The sequence below is a fragment of the Salmo salar genome, chromosome ssa20 (assembly GCF_905237065.1).
Source record: "Salmo salar chromosome ssa20, Ssal_v3.1, whole genome shotgun sequence".
Taxonomy (NCBI): Eukaryota; Metazoa; Chordata; class Actinopteri; order Salmoniformes; family Salmonidae; genus Salmo; species Salmo salar.
Window position 1 is genome coordinate 25,133,068 of NC_059461.1, and position 13,483 is coordinate 25,146,550.

The window sequence follows — 13,483 nt, forward strand, 5'->3', positions numbered from 1 at the left end:
TACACAGCCCTTAGCCGTGGTATATTTGCCATATATCACAAACCCCTGAAGTGCTTTATTGCTATTATGACCTGGCTACCAACGTAATTGGAGCAGTAAAAATAAATGTTTTGTCATACCCATGGTATACGGTCTAATATACCACAGCTTTCAGCCAATCAGCATTCAGGGCTCGAACCACCCAGTTTAAAACAGCATTTTTAATATGCACACTGCGCCATCTATTCAGAGATGGTGTTTGATAATTATACCTGTTCTAGGAGGTCAGAGGAAATGGTTCCACATGGAACTCATATCCTCACTGCAGTACATCTCTCTCAATCCATGAACACATTACTCAAATAGCAAACGAGGGAAAATAGGACAAATGAAAACAAACAAATATTCTGGCCATCAAAACTCACCAGGAATAACATTCCAGGAAAACATGCTGTGACTTCCCAGCTTTTGATCCAAGCTACTGGAGTCTTACCAAACAGGATCAGTGAATGAATTCATTATATCTTCTAGCTTCCACCTCAAAGGAATGTACGTATATTGTTGTATCCGCTATGCCGATTGAAAAAGAGAACGGATGAAAGAAAAGGAGAGCTTCTGAGTTTCTCTAGCAGAGATAGGGGTCAGACCAGTTGACTGTCATCTGGATCCCTTTAACAGCATGCTGAAAGCTCATGGCTCAGAGTCGAGGAAGAAGGGCAGCATGTTGTAAGTCAGTCTGATCTTCAGGAATACAACACATACTTTGCCTGGACAGTGGGGGTATAGAGAGAGAGATATACACCCAGAGCACAAGGACAGCGAGGAGCACAGGGATGAGACAGGAGACATCAAGCAGATCATAGTATCGAGGTGCACTGGTACACACTGTTACTGTAATTGACAGGAAAAGGAGTATAGGGATTATATTGTAAACCAATACTCTCAACAAATAAACACACAACCTTCTGTTACTGTGAGAATGTCCAGACCTTGGCCCCATACCCCCTCCCCCTTGTCTCCCTCCTTCTCACCTCTCACCTCCCTCCCCCAGATATTAAAGAAGTCCTGTATTGAGATCCTGGCGGCTGAGCCCTCCAGTATCTGTGCAGGAGGTAAGTTTATAGACCTCTGGCCCAACCCATTTTTCCTCTCTGGTCTCTCAGGTCTTCACTAAATCATACATTTAAAGGCCCCCCACATTGGAGCTCACAACAGGAAGAGAAGAAAAATATACCTTGGCAGGGCCAGGAGCCTGGTGTGCAGTACATCCAGTATCTCCTACACACAGTAGCAGCAACTTCATTTGTCATGAACGATTCAACCCAGACCTGGTCTCAACTCCATTTAACTACTGTACTAAGGACACAAATCATATTTGTCTTTTTCCGCTGTGTAATGCTGCTTAGTCATTGTCCATTCTACAGTCTTACAACCCACCACTTTCCCCACTGTAAAAATAAGTATTTACGCTTCGTGTTTTCTGGGTTCTGTGGTATTGGCTCCAGAGAGCCACTATATATCCACATGTCTGAACAACTGCAGTTGAAGTCTCATTGACTGCAAGATCTCAATTATCCAGGCATCCAGAGAAATCATTTATCTTCAACAACTACTATGGTCAGGGCAGTTTGTTGGCAGAATGTAACCAGAGTGTGAGATGCTGAGATGATAGACTCAGATGTTAGCCTGAACAGCTACAGTATTACATGTGGTGGGACAAATTCAGTCACTGTGCTCCTCTCTTCTCCCTCCAGAAACCTTCCAGGTGGTGGTGAGAGGAAACGGCTTCCTCCATGCTCGGAATGTCCATAAGGTCCTGTGCAGTTTCCGAATCAACGACACACTCACCAAGAGTAAGTGGAGTATGAACTGAAAGTAAATAGACAAGAGTGGTCTTTTCTGTTTCAATGGCATGTTCATAATGCGTACGGCATTTGCTAATCATGTAATAACAAACACAAAGACGCCATTCCTGCAGCTGCAAGAGTAAAATTTCTCAGGAAATGTGTGACCAACGTGGTGAGTTACTGTATGATTTGGACACGGAAAAAGTCAATGTTCACCAATTGATGTCTCACAATGCTTCCCAAAAGTGCTCTTCAAGAGGGCAGAGTCAGCAGAGGTCCTCTATGCCCGAACAAGTGCTCATGCCATTTGTTCCTGGTATTACTGGTTTGTGTCTTTTGAAGGGTACATTGTGCTTTAACGGCCTGGGACTGTGCCAGAGCCAGAAGATCAAGGGAAAACAGTGCCACACAGAAGTTAGTAAGGGGGAAAGTCCTAGAGGCACATCCAAGTTCCCCTGTGATCTTTAGAAGTGGCCTAATGGATGTGTGAGACCAGCCCCCTCTGATGCATGCCAACATGTAGCTGTGGGAGGCCATGCTCTAATAGAAAATAGCCAGCGCTGATGCATAAGCAAGTCTGGAGTCTGGGCCTGAAGGGAAGAGAAGAATAGGATGCTTAGGCTGGAAGAGGTTTTACCCTCGATGTCAGAACAGGGTCTGGAGAAAAGACACAGACACCAAGTTGATGTCCGTTCTAAAGTAAGTTATTGGCCTTCATTCAGAAGGTCTGAATTGCAATGAAGGATTTCATCTATGGAATTTGATAGCCGATCAAAGCGCAGTCTTCAGCGCCATTCGATATTACGGTTGAATAACGTTTACAGTATGGTGCTGCTTAGCATGAATGACCTAGGGACTGCTAACACATTTCTCCTACTCTGAAGTAGAGTGATGAAGAGAGTGGTTTACGGTGACTCAGAATGTTAATTGTTTGTATGTAATAAACATACAACTCCCTACAGACAAGCAGAAGACATGGAAACAATTTAGGAAAAAAGGATAGACAGCTGTTTACCAACTGTCCAGTAGAGCATGTTTAGCCCTAAACCGTTTAGTCATTTCAGACACAACAGGGGCCACCTATAAATCGCTATTGGATTATTGTTTCCTGTGGTTGAGTGTCATTGGTCTCATATGACTGATTCACCTTGTCCCATGGTGGGCTCTCCTGTAATCTGCAGAACCCCTAACCACCACAAACACCATCTCCCCTCTATAGCCTCTCCATAACCTACAAAAGTTTGGGGACCTCGTAGGAAAGAGCAATGTGTAGCTACATGTGTTCAGCAGCTGAATGGATGTCTCCAGGAAAACCAGCAGGAGCAAAGCCCTCTGAGCTTTGGCAGTGAAGACACGTCGTGGGTATTCTTTCCTCTCTGTGACAGATGTTGCCTTGATGGCTAGTGAGCAGCAGCATTGAGATATGTGAAGAATGAGAATCCACACCTAGTGACGTGATTAAAAAGAGGTGGATTAGGAAAACGAGTCATTTTATGGAGATTGCATAGTCCTCCAGAAATCTGTGTTGACTGACAGCAAGATTTATTTCACAGCCACATGATGGTATTGTCAGTAACTATGTCCAGCTGTTGTATTGTCCCAGTATTAGTTGAAAAACATTTTGAGATGGTATGAACTACTGCAATTAATTCAGATGATAAAAATAGATTACTGCAAGTAAAATGGACTTGGCCTGATCGGAGGGATCCTACCGAACACTTAGTCATCTCACTGAGAGGCCAGTTACTGATCAGCACAGACTGAAATGTATTGAGTAAGATTAAACTGTGAGCATGTCTACACTCAGCAGTAAAGCATGACCTTTTCTCATGTGCACAGAGTAAACAGTGTAATAAAGTGTGAGATGAAGCAAAGCTGTTGGCCAGCATTTAGATCCCTACACTCTTAGAAAAATAGAGTTCCAAAAACATTCTTCAGCTGTCCCCATTGGAGAACCCTTTTTGGATCCAGGTAGAACCCTTTTGGGTTCCATATAGAACCCTCTGTGGAAAGGGTTCTACAGTGCATTCGGAAAGTATTGACACCTTGACTTTTTCCACATTTTGTTACGTTACAGCTTCATTCTAAAATTGATTAAATTATTTATTTTTCTCATGAATCTACACACAATACCCCATAATGACAGTGAAAACATTTGTTAATTTTTATTTTATTTAGCACAAATAAAAAAACAGAAATACCTTATTTACATAAGTACTTGAAATTGAGCTCAGGTGCATCCTGTTTCCATTGATCATCCTTGATGTTTCTACAACTTGATTGGAGTCCACCTGTGGTAAATTCAATTGATTGGACATTATTTGGAAAGGCACACACCTGTCTATATAAGTTCCCACAGTTGACAATGCATGTCAGAGCAAAAACCAAGCCATGAGGTCGAAGGAATTGTCCGTAGAGCTCCGAGACAGGATTATGTCGAGGCACAGATCTGGGGAAGGGTACCAAAACATTTCTGCAGCATTGAAGGTCCCTAAGAACACAGTGGCCTCAATCATTCTTTAACGAAAGAAGTTTGGAACCACCAAGACACTTCCTAGAGCTGGCCGCCAGGCCAAACTGTGCAATCGGGGGAGAAGGGCCTTGGTCAGGGAGGTGACCAAGATCCCGATGGTCACTCTGACAGAGCTCCATAGTTCCCCTGTGGAGATGGGAGAACCTTCCAGCAGGACAACCCTCTCTGGTGGAGTGCTGCAATCAGGCCTTTATGGTAGGGTGGCCAGACGGAAGCCACTCCTCAATAAAAGGCACATGACAGTTCACTTGAAGTTTGCCAAAAGGCACCTAAAGGACTCTCAGACAATGAGAAACAAGATTCTCTGGTCAAATGAAACCAAGATTGAACTCTTTGGCCTGAATGCCTAGGGTTCTATCTGGAATCAAAAAGCATTTTTCAAAGGGTTCTGATATGGGAACAGCCGAAGAACCCTTTTAGGTTCTAGATATTTTCTAAGAGTGCATGGTAGAAACATGACCACTGCAGAGATTTGGGCCCCGATAACCCTTCACCTGAGAGAATGACCAGAGTCCTTTGTAGTCAGTCAGCTAGCCAATCAGCCAACCAGCCAGTCAATCAGTCAATCTGCCTTAAAAAAGGCTCTCAACTCTCTCGGTCCCATTTGATAGTTTAAGTCCATGCAGAGTGTAAGGTGGGTGACTGCTCAGTTGAACTCTGAGTGGGATATCTGTCTGAGTTTGTGTTGGCTCTGAGCTTAGCTTGGCAGGCAGCAGTATTGATCTCCTGCTCCTCACTCCTCCCCTCCATCCTGCGGGGTGTTACTGGAGAGGAGAGGAGCTGTCATCCATGTGCTGTGGAGTGCTCATGTTGATTTCCTCAGTGCCGGGGTATGTTCAACCTGAGCCAGGATAAACAGGCAGCTTGGGCAACGACGATGCTCACTGGATCTGTTTTCAAAAGTTTCATAAGTTGGACACAGGAAGAATCAACGTTCTCTTTAAAAAGGAAGATTATGCTTTTAATCTATTTTCTTTGCTCTGTCAAATGCAGTGGTGTAAAAATACTTTAAAGTACTACTTAAGTAGTTTTTTGATGTATCTGTAGTTTACTTTATTTATAGTTTGACAACTTTTACTTCACTACATTCCTAAAAAAAGAATGTACTTTTTACTCCATACATTTTCCCTGACACCCAAAAGTACTCATTACATGTTGAGTGCTTAGCAGGACAGGAAAATGGTCCAATTCACGCACTTATCAAGATAACACATGGTCATCTGGCAGACTCACTAAACACACATGCATAGTTTGTAAATTATTTGTTAGTGTGTACCCCTGGCTATCTTTACATTTTAAAAACAAGAAAAAGGTGGTGTCTGGTTTACTTTATTATTAGGAATTTGAAATGATAGTTAAGTATATTTTAGCAATTACATTTACTTTTGATACTTAATTATATTTAGAACCAAATACTTTTAGACTTTTATTCAAGTAGTATTTTACTGGGTGACTTTTACTTGAGTAACTTTCTATTAAGGTATCTATACTTTTACTCAAGTATAACAATTGTGTACTTTTTCCACCACTGGTCAAATGGGTGTACATGTCTAAACTAGAGGTGTTGAAATCAGTCCTCAAGCATCTCTGTATTATGTTAGGTTGGTCTTGAGTTACCATCAGATACTGTATGACATCCGTTCTGTTATCATTAATCAGATTGTCCTGTCACAGTCCAATACCAATAATCCAATTTAGACGATGACATTTCATGATCATTAGTCAATGAACTCCAGACATCAGTTGAAGAAAGATTTGGGACATGATATACAGTACCAGTCAAAAGTTTAGACACACCTACTCATTCAAGGGTTTTTATTTATTTGTACCATTTTCTACATTGTAGAATAATAGTGAGGACAAACTATGAAATAACACATGGAATAGTAACCAAAAAAGTGTTAAACAAATCAAAATATATTTTTGTATTTGAGATTCTTCAAAGTAGCCACCCTTTGCCTTGATGACAGCTTTGCACAATCTTGGCATTCTCTCAACCAGCTTCATGAGGAATGCTTTTCCAACAGTCTTGAAGGAGTTCTTGCATATGCTGAGCACTTGTTGGCTGCTTTTATTTCACTCTGCGGTCCAACTCATCCCAAACCATCTCAATTGGGTTGAGGTTGGGTGATTGTGGAGGCCAGGTCATCTGATGCAGCACTCAGCACTCTCCTTGGTCAAATAGCCATTACACAGCCTGGAGGTGTGTTAGGTCATTGTCCTGTTGAAAAACAAATGATAGTCCCGCTAAGCACAAAACAGATGGGATGGCATATCGCTGTAGAATGCTTTGGTTGCCGTGCTGGTTAAATCACTGACAGTGTCACCAGAAAAGCACCATCACACCACCTCTTCTATGCTTCACTGTGGGAACCACTGTTACGCACGCCTCTAGAAAGAGGGAATGCAACACCCTGCTACAACTTAACTCTCCGTGGTGTGAAAGATGTATGGACTGTAGGTGTGAGTAAGGATGAAAAAAAGGCAGAATACCGTTTACAGGGAATTTATTCCTTCACACGGTAAGTTTGGGGAAAAGGGGCTGGGCGGAACCAAAGCAAAGAAACTAAATATCAAAGCCTCCTCTCCTACCTTACCTGCCTACCCACTACTTAACTAACTAGCACCACCTGGTGCACTAACCAAAATACAGGGGATGGTCCGCCCAGGTCTTTCCTAGTGTGCATAGACAAACTACTACGGTTAATGTATACTGGCCTGATTCACACAGTCTCCTCTGAACAGTTGAGATGTGTCTTACTTGAACTCTGTGAAGCATTTATTTAGTCTGCAATCTGAGGTGCAGTTAACATTAATGAACTTATCCTCTGCAGCAGAGGCAACTCTGGGTCTTCTTTTCCTGTGGCGTCCTCATGAGAACCAGTTTCATAATAACGCTTGATGGTTTTTGTGACTGCACTTGAGGAAACTTTCAAAGTTCTTGAAATGTTCCACATTGACTAACCTTCATGTCTTACAGTAATGATGGACTGTCGTTTCTGTTTGATTATTTGAGCTGTTCTTGCTATAATATGGACTTGGTCTTTTACCAAGTAGGGCTATCTGCTGTATGCCACCTCTACCGTGTCACAACACAACTGATTGGCTCTAACACATTAAGAAGGAAAGAACTTCAACTTTTACAAGGCACAACTGTTAATTGAAATGCATTCCAGGTGACTCCCTCATGAAACTGGTTGAGAGAATGCCAATATTGTGCAAAGTTATCATCAAGGCAAAGGGTAGCTATTTTGAAGAATGTCAAATATAAAATATTTTAACACTTTTGATTTTTGGTTACTACACGATTCTTTGTGTTATTTCATAGTTTTGATGTCTTCACTATTATTCTACAATGTAGAAAATAGTAAAAATAAAGAAAAACCCTTGAATGGGCAGGTGTGTCCAAACTTTTGACTGGTACGGTAGGTATGAAGTTGTCAATGGGTTCTGTTCCGTGCAGTCTGAGTTACACTTTGATTAGAGCATAACCAATATGTTTGTGTATGAGTCAATGTTGTGACCCTTTGTTCTCCTGTACTCCTAGGTGTGAAGCCATTAATAGTGGAAGATACGTATCTCCTCTGTCCTGCACCCATTCTCCAGGAAGAGGGAATGTAAGTACTATAATCACTGAAAGAATATCAGTTTTTCTCTTTATCTGCTGATGTTTCTGTCACCCATCCTAACCACACGCTATCTCTTTACACCCCTGTTGTGTTCCAGGGCAGCCAAACTCTATGTCAGCATGAATGAAGGTCTCAGTTTTATCTCCAGTTCAGTCACCATTACAACAGTGGGCTGTGTAAGTACAGTGGGGTGGTGCATGTTGTTGCAGTACCCCCATCAAAGACTCACATGAACCAATAACTGTCCCAAACTATGACAGTTAGTCCCCTGTAGTTACATGATTACAGGCACTTTAACTTTCTGATGGGTCTCAGCCTTTGCACTGTGGTGGAACATGCAGGTGAGTGGAGACTGAGTTTGACCTGTGTCCCTCTCTCTCTCTTTGTCCCAGTCTGATGGAACCATCCTGGCCATCGCCCTGCTCATCCTCATGTTGCTTTTAATCCTCATGATTCTCTGGTGGTTCTGGCCTCTTTGCTGCAATGTGGTGAGTCGCATAAACTATATGTCACATTCACACTCATGAACAGTGTCTTACAAGCGTGAACCTTTTTAAACTTTTTTATTTTATTAAATACGAATTGCCCTATATGGTAGACCTATGTGTAGCTTGAAGCATTCCCAGTAAGTCTTTTCTGAGAGAACTCTATGTACTTTATACACTGGCATAATGCTCACAGATGATCACAGATGTATTTTACGGAGGTATTTTATCTGAATAAATCACACTCAAGTCATCTTGCTAATCTAAACAGTATTTCCATGCTGAGAGGGGTTATATGAGTCAGTGAAGGATGAGACTCCTTGGCCTTTTTGGCATCCAATTGATTTTATTAGTCTATTATGCCCAGAGGTCACCAGAGGTCAGTGGTTAAGGTGTGCAGTGGTTAAGGTGTGCCGTGGTTAAGGTGTGCAGTGGTTAAGGTGTGCAGTGGTTAAGGTGTGCAGTGGTTAAGGTGTGCAGTGGTTAAGGTGTGCTGAAGTACTTAGTCCCTCTGTTGAAGTAGTTTGTTCCACTGGAGGTCACAGGACAGTGGTTCTCAGCTCCAAGGTCGAGGACGATATAGCTTCTTTATGCTGTTCTAGTATTTAGACACAAACCCTCCCAGCCAGGCCTGACAAAATGGATCACAATTTAACCGCTTTGGTCTCCTATCTCTCTCTCTTTTTAGTTCTTGTCAGTTATTTTCAGTGGAAACCCTTGCCCAGCACTGTTTAGGAGAGTAATGCTATGTTACCATGGGAAATCCGATAGCATCCCAGCCTTTGGGATTGAGAAGCACAGGGGAAAATAAGTCTAATTTCAAGTAATGAATATTCATTGCCTTGGTCGGGTTCATTTCTAAGGCAATGTATTATAGTTATAGTTGCTCAATGTTTTGTTAGCCATGGACAGACCCCAAGCATGTATTTTCCTAAAGATTGAGCAAAGTTAATGAGGAAAATACAGATGATCAATATTTACTAAACATCTCGATGATTTTAATATTCTTCTACATCATCACAGGGCTCTGCCAAAATCCAACAGGAGGAGCTGGTAGTTAAAAGCCTACATGTCTGTGAAGATGTCCTTTTTTCTGGAACACATTTTACACAGGGTTTCTTGAATTTCCTCTAGCTAAAAACAGAAAAACAAGTGAGCGTGGGGCATAGACTCGCATGCCTTTTACTATTCCCCCACCCCCCCTTGTAAATAGTAGGAAAAAGGAGGGAGAAAAACAATTCCTGAGCCATGTGTTTTCATGCAACCCTGTTTTTGGCACACATTACTGTGACATATATTTTAATGTGTTTTTGAAGTACATTTGTTTTTTTACATGCTTGTCACGAGTATAACCCCCCCCCTCTCTCTCTCACCATAGATTATCCATGAGCCCCCACCAGCAATAGTGGAAGACAGTTCGGTAGGTAAACCCTTGATGTTGATTACTTTTGGGGTGTGGGCTAATATATTTTATATCTGCTATTGGGCTCCAGAAGAAATGTTTCCATTCACTCACTGTTACACAATGATATGGCTGTTAAATTATGTAATGGCCATTAAGCAGAACATAAATACACTTGCAGCCATTTGTTTTATAGTTAAAGTAGTCACATTCTTTTTTGGAGATTTACTGAACAACAGTTATCCTTGATGTATATTCCCTATCCACGAGAGAAAAAAACTAGGCTACAAGGACAGTGGACTGGCTGACATGTAGCACATCCATTTGGAGTGTTAATAGGTTTAGGAACCCATTGCTTATGGTCCATTTTCTTCAATAACCTCAACTCACCGACCTTTAATATTCCCCTTGATTTTATAGACTGACATATGACCAATATGTTTCTTCCTCCCATGTCATGAGGACAACACCCTCCCACTATGAAGCCCTGTCTTTCCTCTTAGCTCATCTTGTCCTAAACCAACCCTTACTCTCAGCAAATACATTCTGATAAAAAGGCATGAGAGCTTCTTTGAACAGACCCTTCTCTGGTCACTGTACAAACTGTAGCTCAGTTGGTAGAGCATGGTGTGTGCAACACCAGGGTTGTGGGTTCGATTCCCACGGGGGGCCAGCACAAAAAAAAATAAAAAAAATAAAATAAATAAAAAGAAATGTATGCATTCACTACTGTAAGTCGCTCTGGATAAGAGCGTCTGCTAAAATGACTAAATAATCCATTTCTATACCTCCCCTGTATGATAAAAATAAAGCTGAGAATAATTGTCTGTTTAGATCACTATATGGGATTCCTTTTTTAGTTTAAGGCTTCAATTAAGGCCTTATTTAAGAGCCATCTGTTTTGGAGTCCCTTTCTTGAGATCCCACTGGGAATTCTGATTAATCAAATAATTCTTCAATAATATTTTCTTCACAATAATACAGCATCACAAATGACTCTAGTTAGAAAACATTCTCAACTAGCAACAGATTTCTATCCAGGTCATATGTGACTCATTTTAATGACACTGAGCATTTTTACAGCCCATACTCATTTAATAATGTTGAAATAATTGTCCTTTTAGTATAAATCCTTTGTTCCATTTTTGGATGCAACTTTGGTTGTAAAGTCAGGAAAGAATAGAGAAGCAGCCAAAAAGGTGCATAGTGACAGTCCAACTTACTTTTCTTCTCAACTTGTATATCAGAAGATTTACTAGTCTTTTTAGATGTTGTTTTTGTAAGATATTGTCATAAAATCCCCTCATTAACCAGCACATGGAATATGCAGAAAAAGTGTGAAGTAATCATCTCCCCCACTCCTCTAATTCAATTAAATCATACAGGAGGTATCTCCTCCAGTTTTTTGTGAAGCTTTTTGCCCATTGTCTGTGTCTCTGTGACGATCTGTGAGGGCGATGGCGTCAGCCTGCTGTTATTTCCGCCTCCTCTCTGGCAGGCCCTGATCATAGGCCTGATGGATTTGATTAGTCTGAATCGGGGTCTATTAAAGAGCTGAAACATGAGGGGGGCTGTGGGCTCGGTCATTTCCTCTGATCTGGCGCATGCCATGGACGGGACGGGAGAAGGCGAGGGGGAGAGAGAGGAGAAGGAGACTAATTTAGACATAAAAAGGAAATCATACCCAGGGCCTGAAATATTAGATTGTGAGTAGGGTATATGAGAGATGGAGAGGCAGAGTGCTTGGTGTATAGGCTGTACCTCAGAACCAACAGTGCCAGTGTGTATGAAATGATTAATCATCTCACACCCCGAATTTGAATTAACCCTGTCTGGGACATTGTGCAAAGAGTGGGATCTTTACACTATCTCTTCCCCTCCCCCACAGGATGAGGAAGAAGATGGGATGCCTAAGAAGAAGTGGCCCACGGTCGATGCCTCCTACTATGGGGGCAGAGGTGTGGGTGGAATCAAAAGGATGGAGGTGAGCTTCGCTGGAACCCTGCTGTATTTAAGCTCCAACAAGCTGATTTCATTATATTGTACCTGCCCTCACTCGCCTGTTAATCTACAGCTGTTCTGTCCATGCTAGTTGATCTAGGAAATCTGTTTGACAGATCAGCAATGGCAAACAACCAAGCACACACTTAGTGGTTGGCCGAGCACGCCCCCATTCACATCAACGGGGCTGTAGTGGTGCGGGTTGAGAGCTTAAAGTTCCACGGTGTCCACATCACCAAGGACTTATCATGGTCCAAACACACAAACACAGTTGTGAAGAGGGCACGATAATGCCTCTTCCCCCTCAGGAGGCTGAAAAGATTTGGCATGGGCCCTTAGAGCCTCATAAAGTTCTACAGCTGCACCATAGAGAGCATCTTGACTGGCTGGATCACCGCCTGGTATGGCAACTGCTCCGCATCTGACCTGATCTGCTACAGAGGGTGGTGCGTACAGCCCAGTACACCACTGGGGCCGAGCTCACTGCCATCCAGGACCTCTGTACCAGGCGCTGTCAGAGGAAGGCCCTAAAAATTGTCAGACTCCAGCCACCCAAGTCATAGACTGTTCTCTCTGCTACTGCACGGCAAGCAGTACCAATGCACCAAGTCTGGAACCAACAAACCCTGAACAGCTTCTACCCCCAAGCCATAAGACTGCTAAATAGTTAACCAAAGAGCTAGTCAGACTATCTGCATTGACCCTTTTTGCACTCACTTTTTCGACTCCTCATATTCGCTGCTGCTACTGTTTATTATCTATAAATATTTACCTCAATTACCTCGTACCCCTGCACCTCGACTCGGTACTGGTACTCCCTGTATATAGCCAAGTTATCGTTACTCATTGTGTATTTGTTCCTTGTGTTATTATTCCTCAATTCTTCTCTCTGCGTTGTTGGGAAGGGCCCTTAGGTAAGCATTTCACTGTTATGCCTGACAAATTGAATGTGCGAGGTTGAAATTAAATGTTTAAAAATCTCTGCTTGTTATTATTTGTCAGGTGCGTTGGGGTGAGAAAGGCTCTACTGAGGAGGGAGCCAAACTGGAGAAGGCAAAGAATGCCAGGGTGAAAATGCCTGAGCAGGAGTTCATACAGTCCCCCACCCGCATTCTCAACAATGGCATGCGCAAGCCTCCAGGCCCTCACAAGTGGTACTCACCAATCAAGGTATTGTCATGGCCAATATAAAAGACACGCATTGCACACAAAGCTGTCAAGTTCAATCACATACTCAACATGGCTTCCTATATTATATTCACTGAGTGTACAAAACATTATGAACTTGACACAGACTGACCAGGTGATTCCAGGTGAAAGCTATGATCCCTTATTGTTGTCACTTGTTAAATCCACTTCACTCAGTTTATTGAAGGGGAGGAGATGGGTTAAAGAAGGATTCTTAAGCCTTGAGACAATTGAGACATGGATTGTGTATGTGTGCCATTCAGAGGGTGAATGGGCAAGACAAAATATTTAAGTGCCTTTTGAACGGGGTATGGTAGTATGTGCCAGGCACACAGGTTTGTGTCAAGAACAGCAACGGTGCTGGGTTTTTCACGCTCAACAGTTTCCCGTATGTATCAAGAATGGTCCACCGCCCAAAG

General features: G+C 42.3%; 1 protein-coding gene across 1 annotated transcript in view; it reads left to right on the forward strand.

Moving 5' to 3' along the window:
• The window catches only part of LOC106579845 (anthrax toxin receptor 1), a 45,585-nt gene that overhangs the window by 15,194 nt on the left and 16,908 nt on the right, over window positions 1-13,483 (forward strand). The window contains exons 9-16 of the mRNA XM_014160125.2: window positions 1,031-1,091; window positions 1,734-1,832; window positions 7,907-7,976; window positions 8,086-8,164; window positions 8,381-8,476; window positions 9,852-9,893; window positions 11,764-11,859; window positions 12,879-13,046. Of these exons, the coding sequence (XP_014015600.1) occupies window positions 1,031-1,091; window positions 1,734-1,832; window positions 7,907-7,976; window positions 8,086-8,164; window positions 8,381-8,476; window positions 9,852-9,893; window positions 11,764-11,859; window positions 12,879-13,046 (711 nt within the window). The remainder of the gene's footprint in view (window positions 1-1,030; window positions 1,092-1,733; window positions 1,833-7,906; window positions 7,977-8,085; window positions 8,165-8,380; window positions 8,477-9,851; window positions 9,894-11,763; window positions 11,860-12,878; window positions 13,047-13,483) is intronic.